Source organism: Macaca thibetana, chromosome 19 (assembly GCF_024542745.1).
Source record: "Macaca thibetana thibetana isolate TM-01 chromosome 19, ASM2454274v1, whole genome shotgun sequence".
NCBI classification, from domain to species: Eukaryota; Metazoa; Chordata; class Mammalia; order Primates; family Cercopithecidae; genus Macaca; species Macaca thibetana.
Genome location: NC_065596.1, coordinates 19,231,645 through 19,244,977, shown reverse-complemented (window position 1 = coordinate 19,244,977; position 13,333 = coordinate 19,231,645). Strand labels below are relative to the sequence as shown.

At 50.7% G+C, this 13,333-nt stretch overlaps 2 protein-coding genes across 4 annotated transcripts in view; both read right to left on the bottom strand.

Moving 5' to 3' along the window:
- MYDGF (myeloid derived growth factor) overlaps nt 1-13,333 on the bottom strand; it is a 408,533-nt gene that overhangs the window by 236,328 nt on the left and 158,872 nt on the right. The gene's annotated exons all lie outside the window — the stretch shown is intronic.
- Nucleotides 36-12,893, bottom strand: ARRDC5 (arrestin domain containing 5). 2 transcript variants are annotated; one of them, XM_050770635.1, is made up of 4 exons: nt 12,565-12,893; nt 9,332-9,455; nt 7,670-7,817; nt 36-590 (listed from the first exon to the last, which is right to left on the bottom strand). In XM_050770635.1, exons 1-4 carry the CDS (start codon nt 12,815-12,817, stop codon nt 63-65), a joined length of 1,053 nt encoding a protein of 350 aa, XP_050626592.1. In that variant the 5' UTR covers nt 12,818-12,893; the 3' UTR covers nt 36-62. The 2 variants fall into 2 exon arrangements, with proteins under 2 accessions (XP_050626592.1, XP_050626591.1); XM_050770634.1 differs by lacking the exon at nt 9,332-9,455 and having other exon boundaries at nt 7,670-7,875.

Sequence of the window (13,333 nt, the reverse complement as noted above, 5' to 3'; positions counted from 1 at the left end):
AGACAGAGAGCTTCCTCCCAGTAGAGACTAATAAAGCTTTTAATATTTAAAAGTTTGGGCACTTAATTCTGGTGATCTGGGCTCACGGGTAACACTCCGTCCTCTGACGACTGGCAGCCGGCAGAGTCCACCGAGGCGCTGGTGATGATGATGGGAACCTTGGCCTTGAGGCTGGTCAGGGACCAGGGCAGGTGCACGGTGATGACCAGCTCGTAGCGAGTGTGCATGATCTCCCCGTCCCGTGTGCTGCTGCTCACGGACAGCAGCACTGGGAGGTTGAAGGTGCTGACGATCTTGGTGGTGTTGAAGCGGGTCATGTGGGTGTTGGCCTCCTGCCGCAGAAGCTCGCTGCTGTCCAGCCGAGACCTCCTCTCCGCGCCGGGCGTGAAGCCCTCGTACTGAACGTGAGCATACAGGGCGAATATGACCGTCTTGATGCATTTGCTGGTCTGGTTGTTGATCTCTGTTGTGAAGACAACCTTCTCTCCTGGCGTGAAGGTGTTTTTTTCCATTTGGATTTGCAAGCAGATGGTGCCCTGGCGGCAGCAGTTGTAGGAGACTTTCTCCTCAGCCTCCACCAACAAGGGGTTCTAGAAGAGGAGGATGTGGGGGAACAGAAACAGACAACCGTGAGGGACCAGGACCGCACAATCCACTCGCCTGCCTGATCCACCCTGGGAACTCCTCAAAGCCTCTGGGGCTGGCCGGGCACGGTGGCTCACGCCTATAATCCCAGCACTTCGGGAGGCCGAGGTGGGAGGATCATGAGGTCAGGAGTTCGAGACCAGCCTGACTAATATGGTGAAACCCCTGTCTCTACTAAAAATACAAAAACTAGCTGAGCGTGATGGTGCATGCCTGTAATCCCAGCTACTCAGGAGGCTGAGGCAGGAGACTCTTGAACCCGGGAGGTGGAGGCTGCAGTAAGCCGAGATTGTGCTATTGCACTCTAGCCAGTGCTACAGAGCAAGACTCCATCTCAAAAATAAAATAAAAATCAACTTTGGGAGCCGAGTGGGGGGGATCACAAGGTCAGGAAGAGGCATCGAGACCACGGTGGAACCCCTAGGGATCTTGCTAGTAAAAAACAAAAATTAGCCGGGCGCGCATGTTTTGGTTTTTGGTTTGTAGTCCCAGCTACTCGGGAGGCAGAGGCAGGAGAATGGCGTGAACCCGGGAGGCGGAGCTTGCAGTGAGCTGAGATCTCGCCACTGCACTCCAGCCTGGGCGACAGAGCGAGACTCCGTCCTCAAAAAAAAAAAAAAAAAAAAATGCCAAATAAAATAAAATAAAATTTTTTTTTTTTAAAAAGCCTCTGGGCTTTGGGTGCACTTTCACCATCCCCGCTCACCACGAGGTATTAAGATTCAAGCAATCTGGAGCCCTAGGGATTTTGCAGTGAAAAACCTGGAGTCATCTCCCATCTCCCTGCATTTTTGTTTTTTTTTTGTGAGACGGGGTTTTTGTTTTTTCGAACTCCTGAGACATCTTATGCTCTGTCGCCCAAAGGCTGGAGGCGTGCAGCCACCGTGGTGTAATTTTTGTATCTCGGGTTTCGCCATGTTGGCCAGGCTGGTCATGAACTCCCGACCTGAGGTGATCTGCCCGCCTCAGCCTCCCAAAGTGCTGGGATTACAGGCGTGAGCCACTGCACCCAGCCTCTCCCAGTGCCCTTGGATCAAGGCTATTTACCATTTGGAATATCAATTTTTCTTTCTTTCTTTATTTTTTTTTGAGACGGAGTCTCGCTCTGTCGCCCAGGCTGGAGTGCAGTGGCGCAATCTCGGCTCACTGCAACCTCCGCCTTCCAGGTTCCTGCCATTCTCCTGCCTCAGCCTCCCGAGTAGCTGGGACTACAGGTGCCTGCCACCACGCCTGGCTAATTTTTTGTATTTTTAGTAGAGACGGGGTTTCACAGTGTTAGCCAGGATGGTCTTGATCTCCTGACCTCGTGATTCGCCTGCCTCGGCCTCCCAAAGTGCTGGGATTACAGGCGTGAGCCACCGTACCCGGCCTCTTTCTTTCTTCTTCTTCTTTTTTTTGAGATGGAGTTTTGCTCTTGTTGCCCAAGCGGGAGTGCAATGGCGTGATCTCGGCTCACTGCAATCTCCGCTTCCTGGATTCAAGTGATTCTCCTGCCTCAGCCTCCTGAGTAGCTGCGATTACTGGCGTGCGCCACCACGCCCGGCTAATTTTTGCATTTTTAGTAGAGGTGGGGTTTCACTGTGTTAGCCAGGATGGTCTCGATCTCCTGACCTCGTGATTCGCCCGCCTCGGCCTCCCAAAGTGCTGGGATTACAGGCGTGAGCCACTGCGCCCGGCCTTTTTTTTGTTTTTGTTTTTGTTTGCAGCCTGAAGTTCAGTGGTGCATTCATGGCTCACTGCAGCCTTGACCTCCGGGGCTCAAGTTATCCCCCGCCATCAGCATCCCAAGTAGCTGGGACCACAGGCATGCGTGCCACCACACCCCAGCTTTTTTTTTTTTTTTTTTTTTTTTTTTTTTTGGTTTTTGTTTGTTTTGTCCAGGCTTTTGTTTCAGACGGAGTCTCGCTCTGTCCTCCCGCTGGAGCCTGCAATGGCCGGATTCAGCTCACTGCAAGCTCCACCGCCCGGGTTCACCCATTCTCCTGCCTTTAATCCCGAGTAGCTGGGACTACAGGCGCCCGCCATGGCTCAAGCCCGGCTAATTTTTTGTATTTTTTTTAGTAGAGACGGGCGGATCACGAGGTTAGCCAGGATGAAGACCATCTCCTGGCCTCGTGATCCCCCGTCTCGGCTCCCAAAAAAATGCTGGGAAAACAGGCTTGAGCCACCGTGCCCGGCCTTTTTTTTTTTTTAGTTTTTTTTTTTGAAATAAGGTCTCACTATGTTGTCCAGGCGTAAACCCTCAAACTCCTGGGCTCAGTGAGCAGTCCGGCCACTGCTTCCAGCCTCTCGGTGCTGGAATTACAGGCATGAGCCACCGCGCTCACCCTAAAAATAATTTAAAAAAAACAAAGTTCATTGAAACTCACAAAATTTGTATTTTCTGACATAGTCTGTTCTTTGCTTTTATTTTTATTTTATTTCATTTTATTTGAGATGGAATCTCGCTCTGTTGCCCAGGCTGGAGTGCAATGGTAAAATCTTGGCTTGCTACAGCCTCCGCCTCCCAGGTTCAAGTAATTCTCCTGCCTCAGCCTCTCAAGGAGCTGGGATTACAGGTGCACACCACCATGCCTGGCTAATTTTTATATTTTTAGTGGAGACGGGGTTTCACCATGTTGGCCAGGCTGATCTCAAATGCCTGACCTCAGTTGATCTGTCTGCCTTGGCCTCCCAAAGTGCCTGGCCTGCTTTTATTTTTAAAAAGTTGATTGCAACATGGCAGATTGTTATTTCTGATATTTTTATTCTACTTATTGCCTGTTCTGTTCTTTTATCTTATTTAAAAAAATGGTTGCAACCTGCTAAATTGATTTTTTCTGATATTGCCTATTTATATTCTTGCCTATTCTTTCATTTTATAAAAATATGGCCAGGCGCTCCTAGCACTTTGGGAAGCCGAGGCGGGTGGATCACAAGGTCAAGAGATCGAGACCATCCTGTCCAACTTGGTGAAACCCCATCTCTATTAAAAATACAAAAATTGGCCAGGCGTGGTGGCGGGCACCTGTAATCCCAGTTACTCAGGAGGCTGAGGCAGGAGAATCACCGGAATCCGGGAAGTGGAGGTTGCAGTGAGCCGGGATTGCTCCAGCCTGGCAAAAGAGTGAGACTCCGTCTCAAAAAATAAAAATAAAAAAAGACCAGGCATAGTGGCTCACACCTGTAATCCCAGCATTTCGGGAGGCCAAGGCAGGCGGATCACCTGAGGTCGGGAGTTTGAGACCAGCCTGGCCAATGTGGTGAAACCCCATTTCTACTAAAAATATAAAAACTGGCCAGGTGTGGTGGCATGCTCCTGTAATCCCAGCTATTCGGGAGGCTAAGGCAGAAGAATCACTTGAATCTGGGAGACCGAGGTTGCAGTGAGGCTGAGATCCAGCCCTGCACTCCAGCCTGAACAACAGAGGGAGACTCTGTCTCAAAAAAAAAAAAAAAAAAAAAAAAAAAAAAAAAAAAAAAAAAAAAGAAGGAAAAGAAAAGAAAAGAAAAAGAAAAGAAAATGCTTGTATTCCACCAAATGGATTTTTGCAACCCACTACTGGGTTGTGACCTGTGATTTGAAAACATTGCTGGCCGGGTGTGGTGGCTCATGCCTGTAATCCCAGAACTTTGGGGAGGCCAAGGGAGGAGGATCACTCAAGCCCAGAAGTTCGAGACCAGCCTGGGCAACATAGTGAGACCCTGTCTCCAAAAAAAAAAAGAAGAAGAAGGCTGGGTAATCCCAGCACTTTGGGAGGCCGAGGCGGGCAGATCACGAGGTCAGGAGATCGAGACCATCCTGACTAACAGGGTGAAACCTTGTCTCTACTAAAAATACAAAAAGAAAAATAGCCGGGTGTGGTGGTGGGCACCTGTAGTCCCAGCTACTCGGGAGGCTTAGGCAGAAGAATGGCGTGAACCCAGGAGGCAGAGGTTACAGTGAGCCGAAATTGCGCCACTGCACTCCAGCCTGGGCGACAGAGTGAGACTCCATCTCAATAAAACAAACAAAACAAAAAAAAAAGAAGAAGAAGAAGAAGAGAAAAGAAAGAAAAACATACTGCAGGAGGTCAGGTATGTCGCCTTTTTGAGAACTCAGGCAGACCCTTGACCCCCTCTGACCTCACCTCCCACTTTTCTGCCTCTGGCTTCTCTTCCGCCTTCTCAGGAGCAGCTGGAGCTGCCCCTCCTCTCCTGAAGTTTAATTGCATCTGGTTTCATTCTAAATCCCGGCAGTCTTATTCGAAAATTCGTAGCATGCGTTAGGACCCTGCAGGTGTGAAAGAACCTGCTGCCCTAACTCAAGACAAAGCTGGTAGTCCTGTCCTGGTCCTGAAGGAGGTATCAGGAGGTACCAAGAGCTACCAGTGTCCCTTTATTTCCAACTGAGCTATTACCTTTTTTTTTTTTTTTTTTTTTAATAGAGGTACCAGCCAGGAGCAGTGGCTCACGCCTGTAATCCCAGCACTTTGGGAGGCCTAGGCAGGCGGATCACCTGAAGTCAGCTTGAGACCAGCCTGGCCAACATGTCGAAACCCCATCTCTACTAAAAAATACAAAAATTAGCTGGACGTGGTGGTGGGCACCTCTAATCCCAGCTGCTCCAGAGGTTGAGGCAGGAGAATCACTTGAACCCGGGAGTCAGAGGTTATATTGAGCCAAGATTGTGCCACTGCACTCCCACCTGGGTGACAGAGTGAAACTCTGTATCAAAAGAAAAACAATGGGGCCAGGCGTGGTGGCTCATGCCTGTAATCCCAACACTTTGGGAGGCCAAGGCGGGCGGATCACGAGGTCAGGAGATCGAGGCCATCCTGCCTAACACTGTGAATCCCTGTCTCTACTAAAAATACAAAAAAATTAGCCAGGTGTGGTGGCGGGCGCTTGTAGTCCCAGCTACTTGGGAGGCTGAGGCAGGACAATGGCACGAACCCGGGAGGCGGAGCTTGCAGTGAGCCGAGATTGTGCCACTGCACTCCAGCCTGGGCGACAGAGCAAGACTCCGTCTCAAAAAAAAAAAAAAAAAGGTTGGGCGTGGTGGCTCAAGCCTGTAATCCCAGCACTTTGGGAGGCCGAGACAAGCAGATCATGAGGTCAGGAGATGGAGACCATCCTGGCTAACACGGTGAAACCCCGTCTCTACTAAAAAATACAAAAAACTACCCGGGCGAGGTGGCAGGCGCCTGTAGTCCCAGCTACTCGGGAGGTTGAGGCAGGAGAATGGCGTAAACCCGGGAGGCGGAGCTTACAGTGAGCTGAGATCCGGCCACTGCACTCCAGCCTGGGCGACAGAGCAAGACTCCCTCTCAAAAAAACAAAAAAAAGAAAAGAAAAGGAAAAAGAAACTGCTGGCCGGGCATAGTGGTGCACACTTGTAATCTCAGTACTTTGGGAGGCCGAGGAGGGTGGATCACAAGGTCAGGGGTTCAAGACCAGCCTGGCCAAGATAGTGAAACCCCGTCTCTACTAAAAATAGAAAAAAAAATTGGCCGGCCTTGGGGGCAGGTGCCTGTAATCCCAGCCTCCTCAGGAGGCTGAGGCGTGAGAATTGCTTGAACCCAGGAGGCGGAGGTTGCAGTGAGCCGAGATCATGTCACTGCACTCCAGCCTGGGTGACAGAGCGAGACTCCGTCTCAAAAAAAAAAAAAAAAAAAGGAAAAGAAAAAAAAAATGCCAGCCCTCTGACATTTGTCATCTTGTCCCAATGCTCTGATGGCAAATCACTCCCTGGAGAGGTGAAGTGACTTTGGCCAACGTCCCTCCTCCCACCTCGACTTCCGCCTCTGCACCTGGACTCGGGAAGGGACCCAGAACGAGTCCTGCACTCAGCCAAGTGGAGGCTGCACAGCCCTTCCTTCTCCTGGACTGAGGCCACCACCTCTATTGTCTGAGAGCTCCAAGGTCAGTGCTGGAGGGCTACTGAGTGTCCAGGCCTCTCTCCCACACTGAGGGTCACCCCGTGGGGCCTCTTCTTGGCTTTTCCCTAGGGCCGTGTCTCCCCCTTGACAAGTGGACATTTGGGCCATTCTCCTGGGTGGGGCTCTCCTGGGCTCTGCAGGGTGCTGAGCAGCATCCCTGGCCTCCACCCATTCCATGCCAGGAGCACCCCCCAAGTTGAGACAACCACAGATGTCTCCAGACATTGCCAAATGTCCCTTATGGGGATAAAACAGCCCCAGTTGAAAACCACTGGCTTATCCATCCTGGCTAACATGGTGAAACCCCGTCTCTACTAAAAATACAAAAAAATTAGCCGGGCGCGGTGGCAGGCGCCTGTAGTCCCAGCTACTCAGGAGGCTGAGGCAGGAGAATGGCGTGAACCCAGGAGGCGGAGCTTGCAGTGAGCCGAGATCGCGCCATTGCACTCCAGCCAGGGGGACAGAGCGAGACTCCGTCTCAAAAAAAAAAAAAAAAAAAAAAAAAAACCACTGGCTTAGTTCCTGCCCTTGTTTCTTTTCTTAAAAAATGTTGGCCCGACATGGTGGCTAATGCCTGTAATCCCAACACTTTGGGAGGCTGAGGCAGGTGGATCACCTGAGGTCGGGAGTTCGAGACCAGCCTTACCAACATGGTGAAACCCTGTCTGTACTAAAAATACAAAAATTAGCTGGGCGTGGTGTCGCCAGTCTGTATGTAATCCCAGCTACTCAGGAGGCTGAGGCATGAGAATCGCTTGAACTTGGGAGGCGGAGGTTGCAGTGAGCCGAGATCATGCCTCTGCACTTCAGTCTGGCGACGGAGCGAGACTCTGTCTCAAAAAATAAATAAAATATATACACATATATTATTTTATTTTAGAGACAGAGTCTCACTCTGTCACCCAGGTTGGAGTGCAGTGGTGCAAACATGGCTCACTGCAGCCTTGACCTCCGGCTGCCCTAAGGTTTCTGACTCACCTTTTGTGAAATCTCAGGGCCTGGGAAGCTGCCAACACCCTTCCCTTCTCCCCTTGGGACCTTCTCTGTCCCCTGCCCACCCACCTTCCCTCTTCCTCCTTGGAGCTTGGAGAATGTTTCCACCTCCGCCTTTCCCCCATCGGTACCTGCAATGGAGTTTCTTTGTGGAAGGCGGAAGTTCCTTGAACCAGTAAGTACATCCTCTTCTTGGCTAAAATGTGTTCCCGGCCCATGCAGGAAGCTTGTACGAAATAGAAGACATGGCCAAATTTGCTGCTGAAGGTAGAAGGAAGCCTGGGAGGTAAGTTGAAATGGAAGTCAAAGGTGTGGCTGCCTGCACTTAACCAATTATCTGAAAGCAAAACACACCAATGCCATCAGAAGGTTCTAGAATTGTTTTTCTTCTTTTTTTTTTTTTTTTTTTTTTTTTTTTTTTTTTTGAGACGGAGTCTCGCTCTGTCGCCCAGGCTGGAATGCAGTGGCCGGATCTCAGCTCACTGCAAGCTCTGCCTCCTGGGTTTACGCCATTCTCCTGCCTCAGCCTCCCGAGTAGCTGGGACTACAGGCGCCCGCCACCTCGCCCAGCTAGTTTTTTTTTTTTTGTATTTTTTAGTAGAGACAGGGTTTCACCGGGTTAGCCAGGATGGTCTCGATCTCCTGACCTCGTGATCCGCCCGTCTCGGCCTCCCAAAGTGCTGGGATTATAGGCTTGAGCCAGCGCGCCCGGCCTGCTTTGTTTTTTTGTTTGTTTATTTTTGAGACAGGGTCTCACTCTGTGGCCTGAGTACCTGGAACTACAGGGTGTCTCGGGGTTTTGCCACTCTGTGAACCCTGACCTCAGTCTGGAGTATAGTGGTGTGATCTCGGCTCACAGCAACCTCTGCCTCCCAGGTTCGAGCGATTCTCCTGCCTCAGCCTCCCGAGTAGCTGGGATTACAGGCATGCACCACCACATCCGGCTAATTTTTGTATTTTTGGTAGAGATGGGGTTTTGTCATGTTGTCCAGGCTGGTCTTGAACTCCTGGCCTCAGGCGATCCGCCCGTCTCGCCCTCCCAAAGTGCTGGGGTTACAGGCGTGAGCCACTGCACCCGGCCTTTTTTTGCTTGATTTATTGTTTTGGCATGGAGGCGGGTCCTGGACTTGGCTTGTCTGTCCCTGCTGAGTTAAACTGAGCTCTACACTTTTAGGACCTGCTGGGCCTGTAAATATCAGGCCCCAGCTGGGCTGGAGTGGGATGCCCTGGGGTGTGTGACTGTGCCTGGAGTTGTCACCTGAAACCACTGAAGGACCCTTGCATACGCCTGCCTGGAGCCTGAGAAAGTGGAAGTTAGGCCTTCAGGGTTCAACAAATATACCTTTTTTTTTTTTTTCTTTATGTAGAGACAAAGTCTGTCTCTGTCGCTTAGGCTGCAGTGCAGTGGTGTGATCATTGCTCACTGCAGCCTCCAACTCCTGAGATCAAGTGATCCTCCCACCTCAGCCTCCAGAAGAGCTGGGACTACAGGCCCATGCCTCCTTGCCTGGCTAATTTTTAAATTTCTGGTGGAGACAGGGTTTTGCTATATTTCCCAGGCTGGTCTTGAATGTCTGGCCACAAGCAATCCTCCTGCCTCACTCTCCCAAAGGTGCTAGGATAATAGGCGTGAACCGGCTGGGCCCGGTGGCTCACACCTGTAATCCCAGCACTTTGGGAGGCCAAGGTGGGTGGATCACCTGAGGTCGGGAGTTCGAGACCAACCTGGCCAACATGGCGAAACCCCGTCTCCACTAAAAATACAAAAATTAGCCGGGTGTGGTGGCACACACCTGTAGTTCCAGGTACTCGGGAGGCTGAGGTGGGAAGATCGCTTGAACCTGGGAGGCGGAGGTTGCAATGAGCCGAGATCGTGCCACTGTACTCCAGCCCGGGTGACAGAGTGAGATGCCGTCTCTAAACATAAATAAATAAGTAGTATGTGAGGCAGAGAAAACTTTTGCCCTCATAGAGCTTGACCTTCAGTGCATGGTATACAGTGCATGGTAATACATGTTGATTGACCAACTGAGTGATGGTCTAGGAAGCAGACTCTCATACAACTGCCATTTCTATGACCTTCATTTCATTTTCCTTCTTGCACTTCTCAAAAATCCTCTTAGCATTGCCTATCTTCCCTAGCTCATGGCAATCCCAAAAATATCAGGGACCCTGTTTCTTTCTTTTTTGTTTTTTTGGGACAGAGTCTCAGTCTGTCGCCCAGGCTGGAGTGCAGTGGCGTGATCCTGGCTCACTGCAACCTCCGCCTCCTAGGTTCAAGCAATTCTCCTGCCTCAGCCTCCTCAGTAACTGGGATTACAGGTATGTACCACAACGCCTGGCTAATTTTTGTATTTTTAGTAAAGACGGGGTTTCGCCATGTTGGCCAGGCTGGTCTCAAACTCCTGACCTCAAATGATCCACCTGCCTTGGCCTCCCAAAGTGCTGAGATTACAGGCATGAGTCACTGGGCCCAGCCTTTTTTTTTTTTTTGAGACGGAGTCTCACTTTGTCACTCAGCCTGGACCTCTCGGGCTCAAGTGGTCCTCTTGCCTCAGTGCCCCAAGTAGCTGGGACTACAGGCGTGTGCCACCACGCCTGGTTAGTTTTTGTATTTTTAGTAGAGACGGGGTTTCACCATGTTAGCCAAGATGGTCTTGATCTCCTGACCTCGTGATCTGCCCGCCTCAGCCTCCCAAAGTGCTGGGATTACAGGCGTGAGCCACCGCGCCCGGCGCTAGTTCTTTTTTTTTAAGAGACAGTCGTTTGAACCCAGGAGGTTGTGGTGAGCCGAGATTGCAGCATTGCACTCCAGCCTGGGCAACAAGAGCAAAACTCCGTCTCAAAAAAAAAACAAAAAAAATAAGCAAAAATTAGCCAGGCATGGTGCCTGGCTACTCTGGAGGCTGAGGTGAGAGGATCACTCATGCCAGAGAGGCTGAGGCTGCAGTGAGTTGTGATCATACCACTGCCCTCTAGCCTGGGCAACACAGCGAGGCCCTGTCTCAAAAATAAATACGTGCCGGGCGCGGTGGCTCAAGCCTGTAATCCCAGCACTTTGGGAGGCCGAGACGGGCAGATCACGAGGTCAGGAGATCGAGACCATCCTGGCTAACACGGTGAAACCCCGTCTCTACTAAAAAATACAAAAAACTAGCTCTACTCGGGAGGCTGGGCAACACCCGGGAGCGGAGCTTGCAGGAGCTGAGATCCGGCCACTGCACTCCAGCCTGGGCGGCAGAGTGAGACTCCGTCTCAAAAAAAAAAAAAATAAATAAAAAAAATAAATAAATAAATACGTAAGCCAAGCATGGCGGCTCACGCCTGTCATCCCAGCACTTTGGGAGGCTGAGGCGGGCAGATCACAAGATCAGGAGTTCAAGACCAGCCTGGCCAACATGGTGAAACCCTGTCTCTACTAAAAATACAAAAAATTGCTGGACTGGTGGTGGGTGCCAGTAATCCCAGCTATGTGGGAAGCTGAGGCAGGAGAATTCTTTGAACCTGGGAGGTGGAGGCTGCAGTGAGTCGAGATCACGCTGTTGTACTCCAGCCTGGGAAGCAGGGTGAGACTCTGTCTCAAAAAATAAATAGGCCGGGCACGGTGGTTCAAGCCTGTAATCCCAGCACTTTGGGAGGCCAAGGCGGGCGGATCACGAGGTCAGGAGATCGAGAACATCCTGGCTAACACGGTGAAAACCCATCTCTACTAAAAAATACAAAAAAACTAGCAGGAGGCCGGGCGCAGTGGCTCACGCCTGTAATCCCAGCACTTTGGGAGGCCAAGACGGGAGGATCCCAGGAGGCGGAGCTTGCAGTGAGCTGAGATCCGGCCACTGCACTCCAGCCTGGGCGACAGAGCAAGACTCTGTCTCAAAAAACAAACAAACAAACAAAGAAACAAACACAAAAAACTAGCCGGGCATGGTGGCGGTTGCCTGTAGTCCCAGCTACTTGGGAGGTTGAGGCAGGAGAATGGCGTAAACCCGGGAGGCGGAGCTTGCAGTGAGCTGAGATCCGGCCACTGCACTCCAGCCTGGGCAACAGAGTGAGACTCCATCTCAAAAAAAAAATAAAAAAAAAAAATAAATAAATAAATAAAATAAAAATAAATACATAAATAAATTAAATTAAATTACACTTTGTTCAGCCAAGCGTTGGCCACGTGTTCTGCTTGACTGCATAATACCTGGGAATATCCCCACAAACACATTTTGAAAAAGACATATAATTCCCCCCATAGCTCAGCAGACTCTCTGACATTTGTTCAGATTTCAGGTCTGACCTGGTGGAACTGGGGACTAGTTATTCCTTCCCTGGAAGGTCTCCCTTGCTCTTCTACCTCCACTATCTTTTTTTGAGAGGGAATCTCGCTCTGTAACCCAGGCTGGCGTGCAGTGGTGCAATCTCGGCTTACTGGAACCTCCTCCTCCCAAGTTCAGGTGATTCTCTTGCTTGAGCCTCCCAAGTATCTGAGATTACAGGCATGTGCCGGCACGCCTGGCTAGATTTTTGTTTTTTGGGGGGCAGAGATGGGGTTTCGCTGTATTGGCCAGGCTAGTCTCAAACTCCTGACCGCAAGTGATCCACCTGCCTCAGCCTCCCAAAGTGCTGGAATTACAAGCATGAGCCACTGTGCCTGGCTTACCTCCACTGTCTTTCCCCATGAATACAGGACTGCCTACTTTGTCTCCTGGGGTTTTGCTGTCAGAGTGAAACTTATCTGTAGAAGAGTAAGACTTCTCAGGGTCCTCTCAAAGGCAGTTGTTGGACTGAGCATTTTCCAAAGAGACTACTTTGAACCTTCATTTTGAATATCTGGGTTCTGATCAGCTCCTTATGTCTTGTTATTTTCGTGTTTTGTGTATCTGATGGTCATCGTTCTACATGACTTCCCTTAGGGAGAAATCAGGCCACTCCCTATTTCTGATAGCCCTGGAGGTTTGTTGATTGACTCTTGGATGTGTTTATTTTCCAGACCCAGGTTCCTGTCATGGCTAGGGGTGGCTGTTGGCCTCGTCCTTACCCTCCACTGGGAATGTCTTTGTCTTATGCACGTAGTCTGCCTTGTTGTTGCAAATAACATTTCTGCTGTAATCGCGGGATGCCCCGGCTTCTTCACTCCACTCAATGTAACCCCTTCCCACGAGCTCCACCTTCACTATGGGGTCCACCAGGGTGCTGTTCAGGGTTAAAATCATCTTCCCTTTTATGCTGGAGCCAGCCAGGTAGATTGCATCCTTGGGCAGCACTAATTCGATCGACTTCACCACAGACATGGGGGGTTGGGGCGGTAGAGAGACATCCCTCTCCCTCCCCCATGTCCCTGAAATTCCCGGTTCCTTGGCCCTAGTGAGGTAATCCATCTATGACATCACTCAGCTCAGAGTTCCGGGAAGTGGGGACCCCAATGGCCAGGAGGGGAGACAGAACTGTTGTTCAGGGTGGGTGGTTGATGGCGAAACTTGTAGTCCTCACTGGTTCCTTTTTACTGGTTCTTTTTTTTTTTTTTTTTTGAGATGTAGTCTCGTTCTGTTGCCCAGGCTGGAGTGCAGGGGCACCATGTTGGCTCACTGCAAGCTCTGCCCCCCGGGTTCAAGCGATTCTCCTGCCTCAGCCTCATGAGTAGCTAGGACCACAGGTGCATGCCAGCACGCCCAGCTAATTTTTTGTGTTTTTGGTAGAGACAGAGTTTCACTGTGTTAGCCAGGATGTCTCAATCTCCGGAGCTTGTGATCCACCCGCCTCGGCCTCCCAAAGTGCTGGGATTGCAGGCGTGAGCCACCGCGCCTGGC

Coding starts and splice junctions, on each gene's coding strand:
- ARRDC5 (XM_050770635.1), bottom strand. CDS start 12,817: ATGTCTGTGGTGAAGTCGATCGAATTAGTGCTGCCCAAGGATGCAATC. Junction 9,456..12,564: donor AAAGACATTCCCAGTGGAGG/GTAAGGACGAGG, acceptor ATTTATGTTTAG/AGACGGCATCTCACTCTGTC. Junction 591..7,669: donor ACAAAGAAACTCCATTGCAG/GTACCGATGGGG, acceptor CTCCTCTTCTAG/AACCCCTTGTTGGTGGAGGC.